Source organism: Chanodichthys erythropterus, chromosome 10, assembly GCF_024489055.1.
Source record: "Chanodichthys erythropterus isolate Z2021 chromosome 10, ASM2448905v1, whole genome shotgun sequence".
In the NCBI taxonomy this organism is placed as follows: Eukaryota; Metazoa; Chordata; class Actinopteri; order Cypriniformes; family Xenocyprididae; genus Chanodichthys; species Chanodichthys erythropterus.
In genome coordinates this window covers 41,439,320-41,463,371 of record NC_090230.1, presented here as the reverse complement: position 1 = coordinate 41,463,371, position 24,052 = coordinate 41,439,320, and the positions used below count along the sequence as shown (strand labels likewise).

The following is a 24,052-nucleotide window of genomic DNA, read 5'->3' as shown; positions in this document are numbered from 1 at the left end:
TGGTTCTTTTTACATTATGTCACAATGGTCATGTAAGAGTGCTCATAAAATTCAGAAGAATTCCAAGTTGTAATTAAAAGTTTAGCTAAGACGCAAGCAGTTTTTACAAGTCAGGAACTTGTAATTATGGTAATTTTGATATGACGTGGATGCTCCTCCAAGGTTCTTCAATATAATAGAGCTCAAATCCAGAAAGAGTTCTTGCAAGTGGCAGTCTTTCTGAACCTCACTAAAACTGCAGTACCCCACACCCAAAAACAATGTGGTCTGAATCAACAGTATTGCTTTTATCCATTAAGAAAATGTTGAACTCCTGTGCTGTTTACATGTTCACAAGTGTTGTGTGTTTGGTCTTCCAGCAGCGGAACATCAAATAAAAGCTGTAAATCTGCAGCCCTGAGACTGCTGGCCTTGATGGATGGAACAGGGCAGTTGCCACTGTAAATATCCAACATGTAACAGACTTTTCACTCCTATGGGAAAGAAATTAAACATTTTCAGATGTTTCTTGCCGGAAAACATCTGGATCGGCCCAGGCAGGGCCAAGTTCTGCAGCCCTCTTGCAGATGGAGCAATTAAACTTGTCTCTGTTTCTCTCTCTCTCTTGCTCGGCACGGGTCCACGTCTACCCCTGAAATCCAGCAGGAACCAATGTCAATTTTTAAACTCTCAGAGCTCTGAACCAGACAGAGCATAGCCATGAGGTTAAGAGACCGTAAGGCTGCCTAGAAGCAGGCAGAAGCGGCATGCGTGACTTTGTGGATATCATCGTAGCTCAGCGTAGATTATCTGCTCTTCTCTTACTCTGCTACCAGCTCAATCTGACGGCCAGGGCATCTGGCATCATTATGCTGCGGGACTTACACACAAAGTCATGCAAACAGCCTCAGACATCATACCCATCAAATAAACACATGCAAATGGCCACATATAGGGAAGACCTGGGTTAGCTGACATGCAAAGAAGTTTACAAAAGTTTTTTTTTTTAGGGGAAAGGAAATTAATAGTTTTATTCACAAAGGATGCATTAAATTGATCAATAGTGAAAGTAGAGACATTCATAATGTTACAAATGTTTTTTCTTCAAATAAAGGCTGTTCTTTCGAACTTTCTATTTATAGAATCTTGCAATAAAATGTATCATGGTTTCCACAAAAATATTAAGCAGCACAACTATTTTCAACAATGGAATGATATTATAATATGAAATGTTTTTTGACCACCAAATCAGCATATTAGAATGATTTCTAAAGGATCATGTGACACTGAAGACTGGAGTAATTGCTTCTGAAAATTCAGCTTTGCCATCACAATAATTTTTAATTTACATTATAAAATGTATTATAACAGAAAATAGTCTTTTGAATTGTAATATTTCAAAATATTACAGTTTTTTCTGTATTTTTGATAAATAAATAAACGCAGCCTTAGTGAGCAAAAGTATGGAAGCTTGTTTCTGCCATGGAATAAAAATAAAGATAATTGCGACTTTTTAATCACACAATTCTGACTTTTTTTCTCACAATTAAATATATTTTATAATTTCAATATAAACTCGCAATTGTGAGTTATAAAGTCAGAATTGCAAGTTATAAACTCAAAATTGAGAGTTATAAAGTCAGAATTGTGATATAAAGTCACAATTGCGTTATAGTCTCTTTATAACATGCAATTATGACTTTATATCACAATTCTGACTTTTTTCTTGTAACACTGACTTTATAACTCGCAATTCTGACTTTATAACTCAATTTTGAGTTTATATCTCGCAATTCTGACTTTATAACTCACAATTGTGAGTTTATATCATATATATTATATGAGTTTATATCACACAATTGTGAGAAAAAGTCAGAATTGTGAGATAAAGAGTCGCAATTACCTTTTTTAATATTTTTTTCAGTGGCAGAAACATGCTTCCATACAAAAGAGACCTCTTTCAAAACATAAAAATAAAATGTTAACAAAGCACCGACCCCGAACTTTTGAACAGTAATTTATATCTCAATGCTTTTTTTGTAGACTTTAAGGTGTGTCTCTATACAGAAATAACCTACCCTGAGAAACATTCACTGGAGTAAAAAGTGCGACAGCTAGCTCCAGTCTCTCCATTTTACGCGCACATATGTACACGCAAACACACACACACACTCACTCACACACACACAATCAGTTCCGCCCCTTTGAACCACACAATATACAGTCTATCTGGTGGCATCAAAAGCATGCCAGTTTAAACTGCGTTATTCCCTTACGGTCCAGCCGGAACAGGGATTGAGAAGGGTGGGGGAAACAGTTATAAATAGCTCTTGTTTCTGTGGGGGAGCACAGACTTGGCACTGCTGATAGCAGAGGCAGAAAACTCCATCAGTTCTACTGACCTGCATCGCCCTCAAACATATTTGACCCTTGAGTTTCTCTTAGTTCTGTTTTAGTTTTGCCTCTTTTATTAGGCGGAGTGTGGCAGGAAATTATTTGTGAGTGAAATCAAGGGTGCACATTGCAGACTCGAACCTGTCATCCACATGAGCACCAAGGCTCCGAGCACAACCACCAACCACTGCACCACAGATCTAACTCTAAGTGCGGTGGGGAACCTACATCACCTGCATGAGCACCAAGGCTAAAGTGTCAAAGAAAATGCATCCAAACAGAGGCTGAATATCTACATTTGCAACCTACACACATACACTAACTTTGTTTGCATGCATACATAGGACAGTTCAGATTCATCCACCATTGGATCTGAACTCATTTATCTGAGCTGCCACTAACCTCCTCTCTCCTCAGCACTTGGCCATGTTCAGCATCTGCAGACTCCGGCCCTCTAAAATTAGTGCACAATTACGTCAAATCAATACTGACTTCCAAATTTGTAGAACTTCCATGGCACTCCGTAAACGGCTGCCAGAGTGATTAGCTCTCTTCACAGAGATCTTTGCTGGCGGGTCAGCTTACTCTCTCCCCCTCTCCGTCTTGCACTCTTTCTTTCAGAATGCTGAATTTTCCACTTTGTAATGACGATTATTTATTATCAAAATGAAGGTTGAGATAAGAAGCTAAAAGGGGGCTTTTTTCTTGCACTTAAAAAGGCAAAATAACATTGAACTACACATACACTCTTAGGAGTCCAAATAAATTGAGTTGTTTTTACATAAAAATTTCAGATAAAAAGAAAATCTGAATTAAGGACCACTAAAAAAAAATAATACTGAATGTAATGTTTACAGATAAACTAAAAAAAATAAAAATAAGACCACTGGCTATATCACTTGTTAAAAACAAGGACACCGAGTGAGGCAAGACCACACACACAAAAAATAAAATAAAATAATAAAATAAAATAAAATAAAATAAAATAAAATGAACAAGGATCACCTCAAGTACCCTCACAAAAAATTGAATAAATTAAAATTTGAGGCTGGAAGCTACTATACATCAAGCCTCCTCAAACATCTGTAACATATGGCTTGTGGCTATAAATGAGCAAAAAAACTATAATTTACAATTAAGTACAGTAACATCCCCCCCCCCCCCCCCAAATACACACACACATGCGTGTGCAACCCCAAACAGGGCCCCAGCCGCGTGCTATGTACAGCTCCCTATTGTACTCTCATTTCCTGACAGGAAAAGAGGAGGCTCTCGCTCTCTCGAACGAAAAAATGACATGTGGTAAGGACTCTGCACTGACCCACGAGATCTGCGTCGGTCTGACTCAAACGTGCTATTTTAACAAACCCACCGTTACAGGAAAACGGAAGATAGAAATTAAACAGAAAAAATCATTCACCCGTTGCAAACGGCTGTATTCACTGGTCTGTCTGCCATTATGAATTATATATGTGCTCTATCTTTTTTGTTTAAAATTGGTGCTGTAAAATTGAAGTCTCTTTGTCTATTTTAAGATTTAATAGACGGTCAGACTGACAAGACAAAACACAAGCGATCCCATCCCTCCCGCCAATTATCGTCAAATAGCTGACGTCTGAGAAATATGCCCCAAAAAAGTACATTTCTGGTCAAGTCAAGCTGTTTTTGTCAAGGTCAGGCACTGTCAATAAGGAAAAATTTCACAACGAAAAAATAATAGATGGTTTAAAACGATTTCGCTGTTAGAGTGGTGGGATGGGGATTTATTTTTAACCAAGCAGAGATTTGAAGTGGGGCGACTACCTCCGTTAATGACAGGCTAGTCCTCGAGAACACAGCTCCGAAACCACAATGAGCTATAATGGAGCAGTTAGCCAGAGGTACTGGCTCATGAGAGGAGAACAGGGAGCCACTACTCACAGCCCGCACTTCATCAAAGTTACATACAGCACAGAAGAGCAGCGTCTCACTGCGCTTCGAGCCCCTCGACAGCCTCTTAAAGCAAGGTGCTGCTGAAGGCCTTCAAACGCTGCATTACATATACAGAAATATACTTTAACGGATAGTGGAAGTGCTTTCGAGGTCAAAGGAAAGGAAAATTGACACATACTTCTCACTTTCCTTCTCTTTTATTATTTTGGGCCACTTCATTAGACAGAATAGTGAAAGAGGAGCAGAAAATTATTGAGGGAAATAGAGGAATTGGGACGTCACAGTCGCCCTTTTTCCACCATAAAAGTGCCAGTGATGATTCCATGCAAAAATTGAAAAAAGGATGGAAAAAAAAAAAAAACGGCCTGGAAAATAGGCAAAAACCTGCAGGTCTGGATTTGACAAAGTCAGTAACTGATTATAGGGGTTGTTGATTATGATTTCACATTGCTGTTTGAGCATAAACAACATCTGCAAATTTACGACGCTCAAAGTTCAATGCAAAATTAGATATTTTCTTTTAAAGAATTTGCTGTTTAAGGACTACAACAAACAGCTGGTAGGGACTACAATGACCTTACTCCCGGGTTGGTGACATCACTAACCCTAAAATTTACATAAACGCTGCACCTGAGAACATGCAACAAAGGGGGCGAGGCCATGTTGGGCTGCTTTAGAGAAGAGGAAGAGTTGTTGTAGTAGAGTGTTGTTGCCATGTTGTCATTTTACACCGGACTTCTTCACAAACGAGGGTCAATTCAATGCTGGATTTGCACATAAGATTAACATTACGGCACATGCTAGTTGATGAGTTGAATCAACTCAACAGCAACTACATAAAATTATCCACTAACCATTCAGAAATGTCCAGATGCATTCTAAAAGTTCCTGAGTGTCTCCATCAGTGTCTGACTCCAGTTTGATCAATGTAAGGCTGAACGCCGTTACTGACGATCATCATTTTGGCTGCGTGAGATTCTCCAGCTTTGTTGTTGTTGAGCAATCGAAGCGTGAGCTGTTAAAGCTCCGCCCTCTTCTGGAAAGAGGACCGGGAGCAGCAGCTCATTTGCATTTAAAGGGACAAACACAGAAACAGTGTGTTTTTGCTCACACCAAAATAGGGGAAATTTGACAAGCTCTAATAAATTATATGTGGGATATTTTGAGCAGAAACTTCAGACGCATTCTGGGGACACCAGAGACATAATACCTCCTTATGCCTCTTTTATAAGATGTAATAAGGAGGTATAAAATATTCTATAAAAACAGTCCGGCTAATATGCCCATAGGTGATACCAAAAGCACAATCATATTTTTGGACATATTCAAATATCTCAGAATTCACTGAACAAAAAGTAAAATAAAATAAATAAATCAAGTAAAATATAAAATAAAACACAAATATCATCTTTTTGAAGTACCTTGGGGTACCATGTAAATATTATTCAGCATTCTGGTTTTATGACAATTATATAGAATTATATAAAAATGGGTGGGCTGAACTCATGATTGGTTGGGCCTGTACAGCATAAATAGAGCCAAAGAGAAATTCTAAACCCATATTTTGAAGTATCTGGCAGTTAAATACCCTACAAACCTCAAATATAATCATGTGAAAGGCCTATTGTTTAAAAGCTGCTATTTTATGAATATCTTTTCAGATAATTTAACATTATTAGCATAGAAGTGCAGGAAACGCTTCATAGTTCTCATACTTGAGTTGCTGTTAACTAAGAGATTGAGAAACACTTATAGCGAGTTATTCAGCGCAGCAGGTTATTCAAGCTAATCAAACTCGGTTTGATATCATGCAACAGTACAACTAATTGACTGAATTACCAAGGAACATTAGGTGTAACTATTTTAGCAAAATACAGCCTGCATTGGGCTAAAATAGATCTTAATTAACTTAAAGAATGTTTTAAAAAGGTAGGGCTCAAAACAAAACTCAGTCAAAATCCTTCTATTATTACTATTATGATGATGATATTTTAAATCTGTGCTGCAGAGGGCATTTAAATATGTGCGTGCTGTCATATTGAATGGTAATGCACATTACTTATGGAACACAGCACCATGTCCCAGTTCTCAGCTATCAGCAATGGCCACCAAGGAGACAAGTCAAAGAAAACACAGCTTCATTCCCTGAGAAGATCTGGTGAACTCTTATTTTACATCATTTTTAAACAAATATGAAATGCGATGATAAATTTACTATAGCAATATTGGTGTGCTTGTAAAATTATAAATGAACCATTGATCTATTTATAATCTTTTTGAATTTTATTTAGTAAAGTATAAAAATGACTTGATGCAAGAATAGAGCCATAGTCATTCTACATAATATTGTTACTGATTTCCAGAGCGTCCTTTCAAAAGAAAATCTCATTTATGCCTTAAGGTTAACCAAAAAAAAAAAATTCTCTGAGACAACCCGAGATGTGAAACTCAGGAGTCCATCATTCTGGCTCGGCCCTGAACAAATAGACTTACCTGGCACCATGGAGCGAAAACATCATTAGGATTTCGCTGTCATCCGACAGACGGAAATAAAAGAGCGGGATAGCAAACAGCGAAAACATATCAAAACTGTCTGATCTGATTAGATGCTGACAAAATATGGAGGCTTTGTACAACACAAGCAGACCTCAAGTAACAAGAACAAGAAAAACAAACCGTCACGTAATAAGCACTGTTGTGAAATCAGGTGGGATTTTTAGCCCGTTGAGACTATAATCAGAGCAGAGAGGGCCATCTTCCACCAGTCCTGTGACGAGCAGCTCTTTTCCCGCCCTTTCCTTACAAGGAAGGTTGTGAGATTAATTGGTTTGAGCGTGATAAGAGTTATATTCTCTGTGTAAAGCCATGAGGAGAGTGTAGTTTAACAGTAGTGCTCTCTGACCGCTAGCTGAGCAGCTTAGTCACATTGCATTGATTATTCAACTGAGACTATTTCTAGGAATAATAATCTACACGATCAGGAATTTCACACAAAGGGAAGGTTTCCCCACGTAGATTTTGCAAGGGGTTCAAGTTGTTCATGTGGATTTGCCTTCTTGGTTGTTTGGTTTGAATGTGACTTCTGTGTAAGCTGCGTTTCATACATCACTATGCTATTGACAGTAGACAGATCTTTTTTGCCCTTGAAATTTCACTAATGTGACCACACCTTAATACAGTGTTTTTTTGGATAATATGCTAATATCAAAGAATTTGAATGCAAATAAATTAACAATTACAATTAACTAAATAAAACAAAACAACTAAAATAAATAACGTCAAATAATATCATTTCAATAACACTTATTAAAAAAAAAAATCTTGGGTCTGTGAATATATCAGGGGTGTCCAAACCTGCTCCTGGAGGGCCACTGTCCTGCAGAGTTTAGCTCCAACCATATTAAACACATCTGAAACCAGCTAATCAAGGGGTGCATCCGAAAACTTAGGCAGCTGACTTGTTGCCTCGCTGCCTTATCAGGCAATGACTCTGCAGGCAGCGACTGCACAAAAAGTTATCTCACAAAGGTACCTCTTTTTTTTTCTTCTTTTTTTTTTTTTTTTACTTCTGAGGCAGCTTAAGGGTTTAATGATCTACAGCAAAATAGAGAGATCTTTGGTAATAACGAAGCACATATTTAATTACTACACTAGTAATTTCTTGCTAGAAATGAGAAGTGTAAAACGTTGGTCAAACTTACACTGGCTGCATCCAAAAACTTAGGAAGCTGACTTGTTGCCTCGCTGCCCTATCAGGCAATGACTGTGTAGGCAGCGTTTGCGCAAAAAGGTACCTCACAAAACTGATTTCGGACAGACCTCTAAAGGCAGCATGACAGTTTAATGATCTATAGCAAAATAGGACAAGCTTTAGTGATAACTAAGCAATTATTTAATTACTACAATAGTAATTTCTTGCTAGAAATGAAATCAGAAGTGGAAAACGTTGGTCAAACAAGTACATTTACACACAAAAAGACCACCAACCGCAACTTTTAGACAGCATCTTTATTTTTTAGCTCAACTGTCAGAATGGAAAGCAGAGGATTGTGGGATATCAAAGGCAGTGAAGGATACATTTATGCTGCCTTTACAATTAAAAATCGATCAGATGAAGGCATCTCAGGAAACAGGAAGTGAAGCTAACATTGGATTCGGACGTGCCTTGATGCCTTGGAATGTATCCTCTGACGGCAGCATTTTTAAGTTTTCGGATGCAGCCACTAGAAACTTTCTGGCTAGTGTGTTGGAGCTAAAATCTGCAGGACGTCTATGCTCTATATAAAGTTTTTTTTTTTTTTATATATATATTCCAGTATTGCACCATATAATATGCTGGTGTGGTGTGAACAATTACATGTGTGTCTTCAGCATGTTTTGGGAATTAATTATTGAAAAGTACCAAAAACTTTAAGCCTGAGGCAAGTTATTGATTTTATAATACAGGTTCAGATCCACACATTGGATTTTGGGTTCTTTAAGAGCCCCAACCAAAATATTCTAAAAACAAACTAGCTTCTCAAAATTAGTATTTTCTGCACCACTACCATCACCAAACGGAACTGCAAAAATCATGACTGTTTTCAAACATGTTTCCCTGATCACTCGCCCCACCTGCAATTGGCTGGTCAAACAAATAGTTCCGCCCCCAAACTCACACCATTGGTTGAACCAATGCCGCTGTTGTTGGGCAGATTGAGGGGCTCAAACAAACAGAGGAATGTTTTCATAGTGCCTCAGAGCCACAGTATTTACACTTTTCAAGGGAAACAACACAAATGGTTTACTTAAAGCTGTTTTGGGGATAAAAGTAAGCATTTATACATCAAAAAAATAAAAAAATTAAATACACACATCACCTTTAAGAGTTTATGTAAAAAGTAAAAAGTTTAGGCAACTCACCTCTGCTTGGAAGCCTTTCAGCAAAGGAGCTATCTGTTTACGCAAATCCTGCAATAGAAAACAAAAACAGACATTAGAACTATTAGAACTATAATCATTCTTTATAAGATTCTGAAATGAACAGACACATTGAACATTGTCTATCAAATTCACCATGTGTGGAACTCAGGATATTGAGAGCAGACAATGCCAGGAATCCCATCGCAGATGGAGGGAAAAAATGGGGGGGAAAATACACAAAATGTATTCAAATAGATATCTTAATTTATCACATGTCCCAGGGCTGGGTTTGTTCTCTTCAAAAGAGGAAAAAACACACACAGCAAGTGCACGCACATGTGTATGAACACACACAAATGCTCTCTCGCATAAAAGAGTATCACCTTGTGCTGTTCCTGACTACGGGCAAAGGACAGTGTGTGTTTTAAGGAGTGTATATGTATGCATTAGTCCTGATATGCCTTCATTTTTCCCTTGCATGAGTTCTCCATGACTCAGTCCTCTCTGCTGCGAAAAAACTGCTCATGCAAAAACAGCGAGAACAAAAACCAAAGGGCAGCTCCACATGCATGTGTATATGCGCTACAGCCGTGCAGTTTATGCGAAAAAATGACAATTAGTTCTAAAGAAAGATTTACAACTGTAGTCTATTACTATATCATCTTGTCATAAAGTTACAGATGAATGAGTTGCTTTTCGGCTCATGTTTCTGAGTGATATGAAATTTTCATTTAAAAAAAAAAAAGAATCATAAAGAGAAATAAAAAAAATATCTGCTCCTGGAAAACAAACCGTGTCTTTGTTTCGAGTTTGGATGGCAGCGCACCTCCCTCCTCTTGCGGGCCCTTACAGTCGAGTAATTTTGATGCCGTGGTATTAAAGTATATCAGATTAAGATGAACATCAATGCCTCTTTCATTTGAACATAGGGTGGGTGTTTCAACATGAAATGACATTACACACGGCTGTGAATAAATCTCCAGGCCGGACAAAAAGCCCTCACATTAAAAGTCAGTATAGGAATGCCTACCACGCACAAACACATTACTGAGCGCTGGGGCCGAATAAAACGGCGCCCTGAGTGCAGTAATCGCCAGGACGCAGGCCATTACGCCACTGCGGCATAAAGATATACACATCATTACCGAAGCTGCTCGCGTTTCATTAGCAGTGTAGGAGTCACCATAGCAGATATATTTAATATAATGGGCAAGATAGAATTGGATTTTACAGGAAAAGTAGCAAAGAATTCCTCCTCTTCAACCCGTCCACTCCAACTTTTTTTTATGGTTTTGTCTGTGGTCTAAGAATCGGGTAATGATCAATGTATCAGGCCAAGAAGATTAATAAATTTATTTATTTTTATATATATATATATATATATATATATATATATATATATATATATATATATATATATATATATTAATATTTTACTAATCTGAGATAAAATACTTTCAAATAATTTTAAAAACACTATTCTAAAGTCATCTACTTAAATGCAATTAAAAATTATTTTATTATATATATGTAAACAATATATATATATATATATATACAAAATAAAAATGATATGTATTAATTAGACCACTAATTTAAAATAATAAGCTCAAATATAATATAAAACATATAAGATAGCTTAACAACAAATTTAACAACTGTTTGCTAATTATACTTCAAGGTATCTTATTTAATCGTTTTGATGGCTTTACTTTTATTCTAAAATAATAAATGTTGAAAATTCTATCTAAAAACTATGTGGCCAAAAATAAATATCATTTGGTAAATATTATGCAAATAGGCATTTTTACAAAGTTGTGCACATACCATTTACTGTAAATTTATGTTTTATGCCAAAATGATACCAGTAAGTAGTGGCATTGTATCAGCCAGCCTACTCTTAAAGGGACAGTTCACCCAAAAATGAAAATTCTGTCATTTACTCACCTTCAGGTTGTTCCAAACCTGTATATATTTATTTGGTTACAAACATTCTTCCAAATATCTTCCTTTGTGTACAGCAGAACAAAGAAATTTAGACAGGTTTGGAACAACATGAGGGGGAGTAAATGATGACAGAAGTTTCATTTTTGCTATCCCTTAAAGATATCATCACTACTGAAATTTTGGCTTCAATACCATTGATTTAGTATCGATAGTAAATCATTACCTGTCAATGAAAAAAACATTTTGACTGCTAGTGTTAAGCAGTGTATACACACAACATGTCCGCCAGGTCGATCGCGATGAGCAGGTAGCACAATGACAAAGCAAGATTCCTGCAACTAGCTGACGTCTGCATGTCTCACTCATGTTTGGAGAGAAAGAGTGCTGGCAGAGAGCAGACAGAAGTGGTGGAGGGTAGCTTTGACCCCACTGCACTCTTCATCTTCCCAGAGCGAGCAGCTGGGCCTCCGTTCCCGCTCTCCCGCCCGCACTGGCTACTGTACAGATGACATTTATGTAAGTGCCGCACCAGAGGGGCCCACGTGACCAGGAGGAAACATCTCTCAACATCTGGTTTCAACATAATACTCGGGGCCTGGCCAAAAGAGAGTTCCCCTGCCCGCCTTGAGCGGTATTCTCATACTCCATCTTTCTCTGCAGATGCAATCTGCCCGCGTTTGTTCGCAAAGACAGCAGTGCATAAAAATACATTTATATTGTTAGCGAATGGATAAAAAGCTTGCAATAAAAGTAAATCTCCAGGAACCAAGCCAAGTTCGAGCATGTGCAAGTCGTTGGTAAATCCAGAGGGGTCTGAAGACGGAAACACAATCTGTCGGACTACTGCAGCACGGAAAGTGACGGTGAGGTCAAAACATGACGTGACAGAAGCTTAACAGCTGAACGAACAAAACCAATGCAGGCAAACTGCACCTCATGGATGACTGAAAAGAGAAATTAATTACAGTAATTGTCAAGATATGAATCAAATATTATCAGATTATCATGCATGCATGCATTTCTGATTTGGAATAATTAGTGATTTGAGTAAATATTAATACGTGATATATCCTGCTATAATTAAATTGGATTAATTATATGACATATACTGTGATCAGTTTCAGAAATTAAATTAATTAATTAATTAATTAATATTTTAAATATTTTAGTCATAAGCCACTTCCAATTAGTGCTATATTTGACACTCGACTCAATTTTAGATATCTGGCAACTAAAGGTTAACATAATATATGAAACTATTTCAATACTATTTCAATTAAAAAATAAAATGGAAATGAACAAAGTTCAATCATTTTTTAAAGGGGTCCTTGATTATGATTTAACTTTAGTGTGTAATGTTGCTGTTTGAGCATAATCAACATCTGCAAAGTTGCGATGCTCAAAGTTCAGTGCAAAGGAAGATATTTTCTTCTACAAAAATCGCTTTTTAAGGACTACAACAAACGGCTGGTAGGGACTAAAACGAGCTTCTTCCCGGGTTAATGACATAACGAACCTCATAAACCCCGCCCCTGAGAACACGCAACAAAGGGGGCGAGGCCATGTTGGGCTGCTTTAGAGAAGAGAAAGAGTTGTGGTAGTAGAGCGTTGTTGCCATGCCGCCATTTTACACAGAACTGCTTCACAAACGAGGGTCAATTCAATGCTGGATTTGCCCAAAAGATTAACATGACGGCACATGCTAGTCGATGAGTTGAATCAACTCCACAGCAACTACATAAATTTATCCACTAACCATTCAAAACGTTCAGTTGCATTCTAAAAGTTGTAAGTTCTTCCTGAGTCTCTCCATCAGTGTCGACTCTGGTTTGATCAATGTAAGGCTGAACGCCGTTACTTTTGGCTGTGTGAGATTCTCCAGCTTTGTTGTTGAGCAACCACAGCACGAGCTGTTAAAGCTCCACCCTCTTCTGGAAAGGGGGCCGGGAGCAGCAGTTCATTTGCATTTAAAGGGACACACAAAAACGGCGTGTTTTTGCTCACACCCAAATAGGGGCAAATTTGACAAGCTATAATAAATGATTCGTGGGATATTTTGAGCTGAAACTTCACAGACACTGGGGAAACCAGAGAATTATATTACATCTTGTAAAAACGGGCATAGTAGGTCCCCTTTAATTTTAAACATTCAAATAAAAAATATATACATTTTAAAAATAAACAAATTTCTGCTTGGTTCATTTCTGACCCTGATGATCAGTATTGATAGTAATATACTACTATATTTCAAGAATTACTCATTTCAATTAATAGTAAAATTCCTTCAAATTGAATTGAATAATCCTTATGTAAAAAAAAAAAAAAAAAAAAAAATGTAAGTACTCAATTAAAATATGTAAGGATTATTCAATTCACTTTTGATGTAAGGCTTCATTTTTTTAACTGTATCAATACCGGTCATGAAAAAAATATTTAAAAAAAGACATAATTATCAGTCAACCTCTGGAAAGCTACCCACAAAAACTGAGAAACAGATCTTTCTCTCTGAGCAAGACAGTTTAGGGCTTTTCACCCTCCAAATCAATAATCACATCCTCTGGGGGGCTCATGCGTGCCACACAGTCAATCAACCAGCAAAAACACATTCTTCCAGTGTCCCCACATCCAGATCCACCTAAAGTCCCTAAAAGCTGTCCCCTCCTTGCACGATGCATCTTTAAACCCGCCAGTTTGGCAGATTACACAGCTGCATGGGCCAGCCTGGTGAATTATTTACCATCAACGTGAGCCTCTCCCTCCTCCCACTCACTCCATTATATAGAGCATCACATGCCAACTGGTCCTGGCACGCTGGCATCTGGGGTGGCACTGCCTTAGTGGAGCCAGGCCAGGCCTGTTTTAAGCTTCTGGTGTCTGCCGTAATACCATCTAAGCTTAGTAGGTACAGTGATCAACAGATCGGTTTAATCATATCTGATTGACCGAGAGAATATACACAAGGAGGATTTAACAAAATGATGGACACCCATGATTTTCCTAAATCCTCCTCATGTATATTCTCTTTATACAGACACAGGTCAAAATCTATTTTGGCACAAATTTGACGAAAATATTATTAAGAGACATAAGCTGAGTTATACAGTATCTAGGTCCACAAAGAAACTGCATTCTTCCACATTTACTATAGTGATTCCTGTGGAAAGTCCTGTAGAATTTGAATATGGTACAATGGGTTAAATAAAACTGATAATATGCTATTTTGAGTGTTGAAAACATGATTATTCAAAATACTTAATAAATGAACATGCTTTGTGAGGTCATAATGGTAAGCGCTCACAATTTCTACTGAACTTTGTGTGGCAGAATGTTAAATCCAGCACTTTCAGTAAGATTAAAGCTGTAGCATGAGATTATATACAACAGTAATGAAATAATGAAATAATGTTCAGCTCAGTGAATCTAGTTTTATGTTTTGGATTCTCCTGGAAAATGGCTACCGGCCTGTTCTGTGAATCATAAATCTCACTAAATCCAGCATTGGAAATGGTGGAAACAGGAAAGCACATGGTATCGCCTGTCCACTGGATGTCTTCTCTTGTCTTTTGCTGCCTTCTGGATGAAGAATCTCCATTCAACAAAGTCCAGGAGCATCACCCTGCTCGTTATTCAAAAGTACACGGACACACACACGCTCATGCATAGAGAGCAGAGAGCAGCCATGATGGATGAGAGGAGAGTTACACTGATAAGAGAAAGGCCGTTGTGCCTCCATTATAGAGGAACACACACACATACACACACTTCCAAACATTCTACAGGAAACAGAACTGTGGCATTTCACTGAAGGTGGCTGATACCAAAGTGCACTGTCAGCTTCTGTGCAAGAATCTGTAAAATCAGATATTTTCCAGGTTCTTCATGTAAAAACGAAAAAAGAAAGGTACCTATCAGTGGTTCGGTGCTGAACCCGTGCTCAGTTTTCGCAACCGGATGAAAAAATAGAAAACAATAGGATGAATATGAAAACACTTTCACAGTTTCCAAAGAGAATGTGAAAGTACCACTCAACTTTTCTCAGTGCAAAACTTTCCACAACAACACTAGGCTGCTCTTGGTGGTTGCCAGGGTGTTGCTATGTAGTTACTAGGGCTTTTAGGGTGGTTGCCAGGGTGTTGCTAGGGTGTCCTCAGTGGTATTTATGACTTGGGTTGTTCTTCTAATTCAAGTCTATAGTATTTGTTTGCCCGTTTTTTGCCCACCACCTGTCTATCTACTTTACATCATAAAAGTAAGTAATTTTCTGTGAATGTTTGATACTACCAATTCATTAGCCGTTATAGGTAAATAAGAATTACAAAGTGCAGTAAACGGTACAACTATCCATGCCACAAACCAGTGTGTTTATGATTATTATAATACATTAAAAAAAAAAACATGTAAAAAAAATCCACTCTCTATTGTCGTTCCACACCCGTAAGACCTTTGTTTATCTTCGGAACACAAATTAAGATATTTAATTAAATCCGAGAGGTTTTTAATCCCCCAGCGTTCTGATGTAGAACCTGGAAGCACTGAACATAAATAGTGTAGGAGAATGAGAGGGAAAAGAAGAAATTGTTGAATAAAGTTGTTATTTTTGTTTTGTTTTTGGGCACAAAAAGTAAGGCTAAACCACTGTAGTAGTCATGTTGACTATTTTAACTATGTTTTTACTACTTTTTTGGACCTTGAATGATGGTAATTACATTTCAGTCTATAAGGGATAAAAACTCTTGGATTTCATCAAAAATATCTTAATTTGTGTTCTGAAGATGAACAAAGGTCTTACGGGTTTGGAACAAAATGAGGGCGAGTAATTAATGACAGAATTTTCATTTTTGGGTGAATTACCCTATAAATTTGATCACTATGTTCTTATGTTTAATATTTAGGGTTATGGATTTGAACAAACCTTTAAATATGAGCAATGGTAATAGTTATTCTTACTTTAACAAGACTATATAATGTATGCAAATTTTGTGTGCGTCAGTGCTTACCTATTGCACCCAAGCTTGTGTGTGTGTGTTTGTGTGTGTTTGCGTCTGTGTGCGCAGCTGTGCATGCATGTCTGCGCGTGGGCGTGTCAGTGTCCCCTATTCCGTGCTCCCACACCCTTAAGGTCACAGTCAATTAAAGCAGATGTAGAACAGACCCCCATTGCATTCAGACCAATTTCAGCTCCACCTTAAACCTTACACGCTCTCTTAACCACACATAAACATGAGAGGGAACTGTGAGCAGCATAACCATATAAATAAGAGTTGTTACAGTAGGATAAAATGAGAAAGAGAGAAAATCAAGAATGGATAGGGGTTGTGGGGCCCCCGTTGGCCCCCACGAGATGAATGCCCCCAGACGCTGGTCTGGTAATGAGGTCACGGAACTGTCAGACAGACCCCCAAACAAAGACGCTGTGATCTAGGACTGGCCGGCCTCTCAGACACACACTCTCTTGATGGATGCTATCAATCACAAGCCCCCCCACCCCCTTTTAATAATCCACACCACAAACATCACAAATACTTAAAAAAAAAAAAAATCCCAAATGCTGAAATAAGTTTAAATATAATATAATATAATATAATATAATATAATATAATATAATATAATATAATATAATATAATATAATATAATATAATATAATATAATATAATATAATATAATATAATATAATTAATATAATATAATATAATATAATATAATATAATATAATATAATATAATATAATATAAGTATATATAATAGTTTAATATTAGTATATATAATAGTTTTTATTTTTATATTTCCATTTTTTATTTTCATTTTATGTGCTGTTGTAATTTTTCTCACTTTTACTTTTTCATTATTATTACTATTATTTTAAATATTTTTAATATCTAATATTTAATATTTTTATTTCAATCTTGTTTAAATTAACCATTTTTAAGCTTTAGTTAACAATAACAGCACTGAATATTATATAATATACAATATTATAGAAAATGTATATAAAATTCAAATATTTATCATATATATTACAAATCTAAAATAAGTGTATAAAAACAAACTTTCATATTTTTATTAAATTGTGTTAAAATGCAATAAATCATTTTACAATATAAATAATATATAAATAAAAAGGACCCTTTTCATCTCAAACATCACAGAATATTTTCACAAAGTGTCCCAGAAAGCCTGCTTTATTTGACACATGGCAGTACAGGCCATTGTAGAGGAGGAAAGAGTTAATGCAAAGAAAGCTGGGGAAAAAAAAGAACTTTTCTTTTGCAATTAGTTCTGATGAGCAGGTTTGTTAGGCAGCAGCTATTGAAGGTCTATTTATAGAGATTGCTTCAGGAGAAAAACCTGAGATGCGGCCATGCAGATCAGAGGGAGAGGGGGATGAAAGAAGGGAAATGAAAGAGGAAAAGGGGGGATGGTGAAAAAAAGGGAGAAAGACATGGCCTTCTGCCTCAAAGGAATGCAGGGCAGCCTCTATCTGGTGATGAAACTGTCTCACAGCGAATGAGTGGACATCTTGCCTGCCCCCTTGTCCACATAATGCTGTGTTTTTTTTCATATTTGTTTCATCTTTACATCACCTCGTTTGTATCAAAAGGGTAGGTCATGGGGTCATTAATTGACAGTGACTCTACACACTTATTACTCATTCATTTGTGCTGCATTTGAAATCGTTCACTCATTCACTATTCCCTGTGTAGTGATTGACAAATAATGAGTGTCAATTTGCCCCTAAAGCATTAATGAAGACATCAATAACATGTATTCTCTATACTTAGAATGCATTACCGGTAATGCATTACTATGGAGAACACATATTCACTATTAACTACAACTTTTGGCTCCATAAACTAATTTACTAATTAATAAACTAATAAACTCAAACTAATAACCTAATTTATTGCTTATTAATAGTTAGTAAGGTAGTTGTTGAAGCGTTTAAGTTTAGGTATGGCGTCGGATTAAAGGTATAGTTCACCCAAAAATGGAAATTCTGTCATCGTTTACTCACCCTCAAGTTGTTTCAAACCTGTATACATTTATTTGTTGTGCTGTACACATAGGAAGATATTTGAAAAAAAAAAAATACTATGGTAGTCAATGGGGGGTGAGATCTGCTTGGTTACAAACATTCCTCTAAATATTTTACTTTGTGTACAGCAGAACAAAGAAATTTATACATGTTTGGAACAACTTAAGGGTGAGTAAATGATGACATAAATTTTCATTGTTCAGTGAACTATCCCTTTAAGGGATGTAGAATATGGTCATGAGGCATTAATATGTGCTTTATAAAAAACAGCCAATATGCAAGCTAATAAGCAACTAGTTAAAAGTGAGAATTTGTTCCTCAAACTAAAGTGTTACCACATTATCTACAGGTGATATATAAATCATCTAACAAATTACCATTTTCTCTGTGTACAGTGACAGTCCATGTAAACATACCATTGAGAGAAAGTTTTATAAAATAATATATATAAAATATTTTTTTTAATAAAAAAAAAATATATATATATAAAAAAAATTTAAAAAAATAAAAATTACTAATTTATTTATTTATTATACACACACACACACACACATATTACTGACTTATATACATATAAAGTAATTTAATGTAAAAACTACTTAAAAATGGTTAACTATTATAAAAAAAAAATGTAAGTACCATTACAAAATAATGATTGCAGATCAGCTGCACTATATAACAAAATGCATTATGGGTAGACTGAACTATATAGTAAATTATGCTGTTTACTTTTCGGATAACACTACAAAATGGCCAACACTTCAAAAAGTTCACTACATAGGTCACAAGGAGTGATTTTGGACACTAAGTCAGCAGGTCTGTGGACCAAACGTTAAAGACGAAACATGTGGGAATGAGTTGTCAAAAAAAAAAAAAAAAAGTGCCTACCAGATATGCGTCTCAGGCTTTTTTTTCCATTCAGGGTGCATAATTGTCAGCATTCCTCTTAAAAGCATATTCCATGGAAACAGCCCCCCTCCGCTCGCCTGAACCTTGTGAAAACTTTAAATAGTGTTTTATGTTGCACGATTATTTCTGCCTTGTAATTCTGTCAGAGGGTGGAGGGGGTCTCAGGCTCTGAAAATTACCTCAAATAAAACATGTGGTGGGAGGAGGCTGATGCAAGTGTCTCTCGGAAAACACAAAGACATTTCGGAGGACATATAAAAGAGAAACGGACATAAACAGAGGACGAATGGGCAGGGTACAGCAAGAATCTGCTAGATTTAACCATATTGGGTAACAAAAAGCGGAGGTGGTGTGCACTATAAAACAATTAAATAAAATACAGAGCAGTAGAACAAACACACAGCGCACGCTTAATGCACGTTCACATCACAAGCAAGGATCATTCAGTAAAAAAAAAAAAAATGGAACGAGGTCCATCGTTCGCCAAGACTATAAATATATACACACACAACAATTTGTTACAGCTGAGAAGACATCTGTTTCACAGTGTCTGGACGCCGAGCGTGAACTACACTCGCTGTTTAATATAAAACATCAATTTAGTGGATAGGTTTTCAGGCCGTACTGATTCAAGATCAGTATTGAGATTGAGGGACAGAATTGCAGGAAGACTGCCAGCCCACCTCCCTCAGGAGAATCACACAGCCCACAAATCAGTTTAATGTTTCACTGACAGCCATGGCTGTTCACAGGAGGGACCACAACTGTGCAAAGTCCCCCCCCCTCCCTCCCCACTGCTGAATAAAGTGAAACTGAAGTCTGTTCTCCACAGACATTCAGACCGGGAGAGAGAAAACGGGGCTCTGTGTGCAAAGAAAGACAATGTAATCTGTGGACAGGAGGAACGGGAGCGACTGTGTCTGGAAGGGATTGTGGGATTGTGTCTATGGGAAAGAGAAACGCACATGTTGGAAAGGATAGGCTGTATATAAAAAGGAAGAAACGTGTCTGTGTGGAGAGGAGAGACTGTGTTCACTTGTCTGTTTGAAGACGATAGACTGTGTTGTTTGACAATGTGAGACTGTGTTTGAAAAGTCTTTTATGCTTGTAAAAAGAGGTTGAAGAAAGACTGTTTAAAGAAAAGAGACTATATTAGCTTGTAAATTAAAGAAGAGCTGGATGATTAATCTAAATAAAAACGATCAAACTTGCGTTATGGCTTAGTGAGATTATCAAATTGCAATGGCTGTGATTTAATTACATAAACATATGCATCATGTGTTTCAGAGTCAAGCATGGTACTGTGTTCATTTACATGCATGCAGCTCATGACCCGTTGTTTTCAGGTTCACACTAAATGATGCTCCGCACAAACTCATCTCTGCATGTGCTTTGAGTTTGAGTTGCTTTTAACATGCATTTGGAAACACGACATGCGCCAACCATCTTCTCAAACTTGTATTGAGACGTGCTTATAAACAGTGTTGGGGAAAGTTACTTTTTTAAAAGTGATGCATTGTAATATTGTGTTACTCCCTAAAAAAGTAACTAATTGCGATACTTAGTTACTTTTTAAGGAAAGTAATGCGTTACATTACTTTTGCATTATTTTTTCTCACCTGGGCTGGGCTTGCTTGTTGTTGTTTTTTTTTTTTTTAAATAACAACAAAAAGATTTTTTGGCAAAGTGAAATTGAATAAGCATCACAAATGTGATGTTTATCTAAAGTCATTTTTGCTTATTAGCAAAGTGCTTATTAATAAAGTGAGACTAAATACATAAAGTATATTTGTTTAATTTAATATATTTTATTATTGCAGGTTTGTACAATATTCTGACAGTGCATTTCACTGTTTTTATTCATTTTGCGTAATACTGCCCTTTTTTGTGCAAGGGAAATGAGTAAATGCTCACATTTAGTCTAGAACTACAATAACCATGATGTTTGCACACAACGCCTCTGCACTTACTCTCAGTTTCTCCCAACATAGCGACAGGAGAGCTGTCAGTCAACACATTGGAAAACAAAGTATCTTGCGTTACTTACTTGAAAAAGTAACTCAGATATTTTGTAGTAAATTTAAAAGTAATGCATTACTTTACTAGTTACTTGAAAAAAGTAATCTGATTACATAACTTGTAATGCATTACCCCCAAAACTGCTTATAAAGCAGCTGTTGTCAACGAAAGAGAAGCTTTAGGGCTCTTTAGCAGTTTTCCGCCTAAAAAAAGGCTTGACTGTTTAACATTTGAAAATGAAGGGGAAAAAACAGCCATCAATATTAGTATTGCAATTTTACAGTTTTACTCTAATAAAAAATAATAATAATCATTATTATTATTACATAGTGAAATATGACACTTTTTTTGTTTTGAGCATTTTTATTTTGTAATAATAATAATAATAATAATAATATACAATAATGAAGAATTGTGCAGCCCTAAATGAGTAACTGTTAGCTTGTGACGAGAGACTGTATCTGTTTCAACAGGATTTAAAACAAAAACTGTTGGCATCTAAAGTACACTGTGTAAGCTTTAAAAGGAGAAACTGTTTCTATTTAAAGAGGACAGCCTATAAGAAAATGTGCTAGCCTTTAAAATAGATATTAGCTTGTAATATACAGACTGTATCTGTTTGAAGAGAAGAACACATGTTCATTTTTTCAAGGAAAGACAGTGTTAGCTCGTAAAAGAGACTGTGTTAGCATGTAAAGAACAGACTGTGCTTGTAAAGGAGAAACTGTGTCTGATTTGAGGAGGAGAGACTATGTGTACTTGAAAAATTGAGACTGTGCCTGTATGTGGAGGTCAGCGCGCCCCACTGTAGCAGAGGGAGCACACAGAGCGTAAACACATTAACGTCACTGTGCTGCTGTACGCTCGGCTGCATTCACAGACTCTGACTCATCAGGGCTGGAATGGGAAACAGAGGACACTGGCAAGGGGGAGGCCCAGTGCAGTCACACACTAACAATTGCCATACACTTGCAGACACATCAGTAGACAAACACAAACATAACCGTAAATAAATTATATAGATTATATTACATATAGAATTTAAGACATTTTATATATTTATAAAAAAAGTAATTAAAAAAGTAAATATGTATTAACATTCTGTAAATATTTATTCATAAAATGTAGCATTCAAAAAAAATAATAATAATAATAATATATATATATATATATATAATTATATTAATTATATTAATTATATTATATTATATTATATTATATTATATTATATTATATTATATTATATGCATGTTACTACACTGCGAGTGGAGTTAACAAATCAAATTCAATTGAATGGGTATGACATAGACCTCTCAATTAAAGGTCTAACAGCTGAAAATGCAAAAAAAAACAAGCCATGAGGTCAAAGGAACTGAGCAATTTATGGAAAAGGGCCTTGGTTAGAGAGGCGACCAAGAAGCTGATGGTCACTCTAGTTGAGCTCCATGATCATATATGGAGATGGGAGAAACTTTCAGAAGGACAAACCACTGCAACTTCTAGGTTTTATGGTTGAGTGGCCAGACTCAATCCTCTCCTCGGTGAAGACACATGGAAAACGTGGAATTTGCAAAAAAGCACCTAAAGGACTCTCTCAGTCTGTGAGAAACAATATTCTCTGGTCTGATGAACCTCAGTTCCAAGCATCATGTATGGAGGAAATCATGCACTGCTTATCACCTGCACAATACCATCCCAACAGTAAAGTGTGGTGGTGGTAGCAGCATCATGCTGTGGGGGTGTTCTTCAGCGGAAGGGACTGGGCAACTCATCAGAGTAGAAGGAAGCACAACGCAGCAAAATATTGAGTTAGCCTTAATGAAAACCTAGTCCAGAGCATTCAGAACCTTGGATTGGGCAGAAGGCTCACCTTCCAACAGGACAATGACCCTAAGCACACAGCTAAGACAATGCAAGAGGATCTGAGGAGAAGAATTGCAGAAAATCACCAAATGCAGATGCATCACATCATACCTAAAAGAGGCTGTAAAGGTGCTTTAACTAAGTACTGAGTCAGGGGTTTGAATACTTATGCAATGTACTTATTTCAGTTTTTCCTTTTTAATAAATTTACAAAGTTTTCTGTTTTCTGTAAACAGTCTAAAGCAAAAGTTCCTGAAGTGGTAAACAAAATATGCATTGTTTATGTATTATTACACGTTCGGCAATTTAAACAAAACTGCGTCAAAAACACATCCACACAACTGTGATTCAGGGGAAAAAAAAAACATCTGGAAAGCATCTGAAAAGGCTAAAATCTGAGAGTCTATGTCATGTAGTCCTGCGTGACATTAGAGGTTTACTAGCTGGTTTTACGTCCCGTTACAACCATCACACTTTACACAGTCTTTCATTAGGGGGAGCTGTAAACGTCAACAGCCATTACCTCATCTCCGAGAGCAGAGTCACATGGCCGGCATGACATCAGTCAATGCTCCACACTGAAGAAAAACAAAAAAAAACAAAAAACACCACACCACACTAACTTACACCTTCGCCTTCCCATTTCTCTCTCACTATAAACAAGGTTTCTGCAGGTGCAAGGGGTCCAGTGGAAATTTCAGTCCCGGTTCGCCCATCGACAGAAACAATATTATCATACACAATAATGGGTTTTCTGTGTTCGGCAAAGCGCAGATTCCATTACAGCTAAAAGCAAACAGTGATGCTGTTGAGTCATGCCTGTTAAGCGCTATAAATACAGAACTGCTCTGTGCTAATGGTCTGTAGCCTTGGCACCTCCAACCGCAGGTGGCAGATGGAGTGATGGGCAGAGACCCGGGCACAGGACAGGGTGGGTGAAGGAACAGGGCAGCCGCATACATACATCCGAGCACGCTTTGGGCATTGTCAATCAGCACTGGTGAATATATGGCAGCCACACCCAAATAAAGAGATGACAGGAATGATTGTTGCCTTAGTCAGGCGGCCCTGGC

General features: G+C 36.8%; 1 protein-coding gene across 13 annotated transcripts in view; it reads right to left on the bottom strand.

Moving 5' to 3' along the window:
- Window positions 1-24,052, bottom strand: part of cux1a (cut-like homeobox 1a) — a 135,508-nt gene that overhangs the window by 61,846 nt on the left and 49,610 nt on the right. For 12 of the 13 annotated variants that reach the window (XM_067397779.1, XM_067397783.1, XM_067397788.1 and 9 more), the window contains one exon: window positions 9,208-9,255. In XM_067397779.1, the coding sequence (XP_067253880.1) occupies window positions 9,208-9,255 (48 nt within the window). Of the gene's footprint in view, window positions 1-9,207; window positions 9,256-9,360; window positions 9,581-24,052 lie in introns of those variants that run through there. The other variant, XM_067397787.1, reaches the window with a different exon arrangement.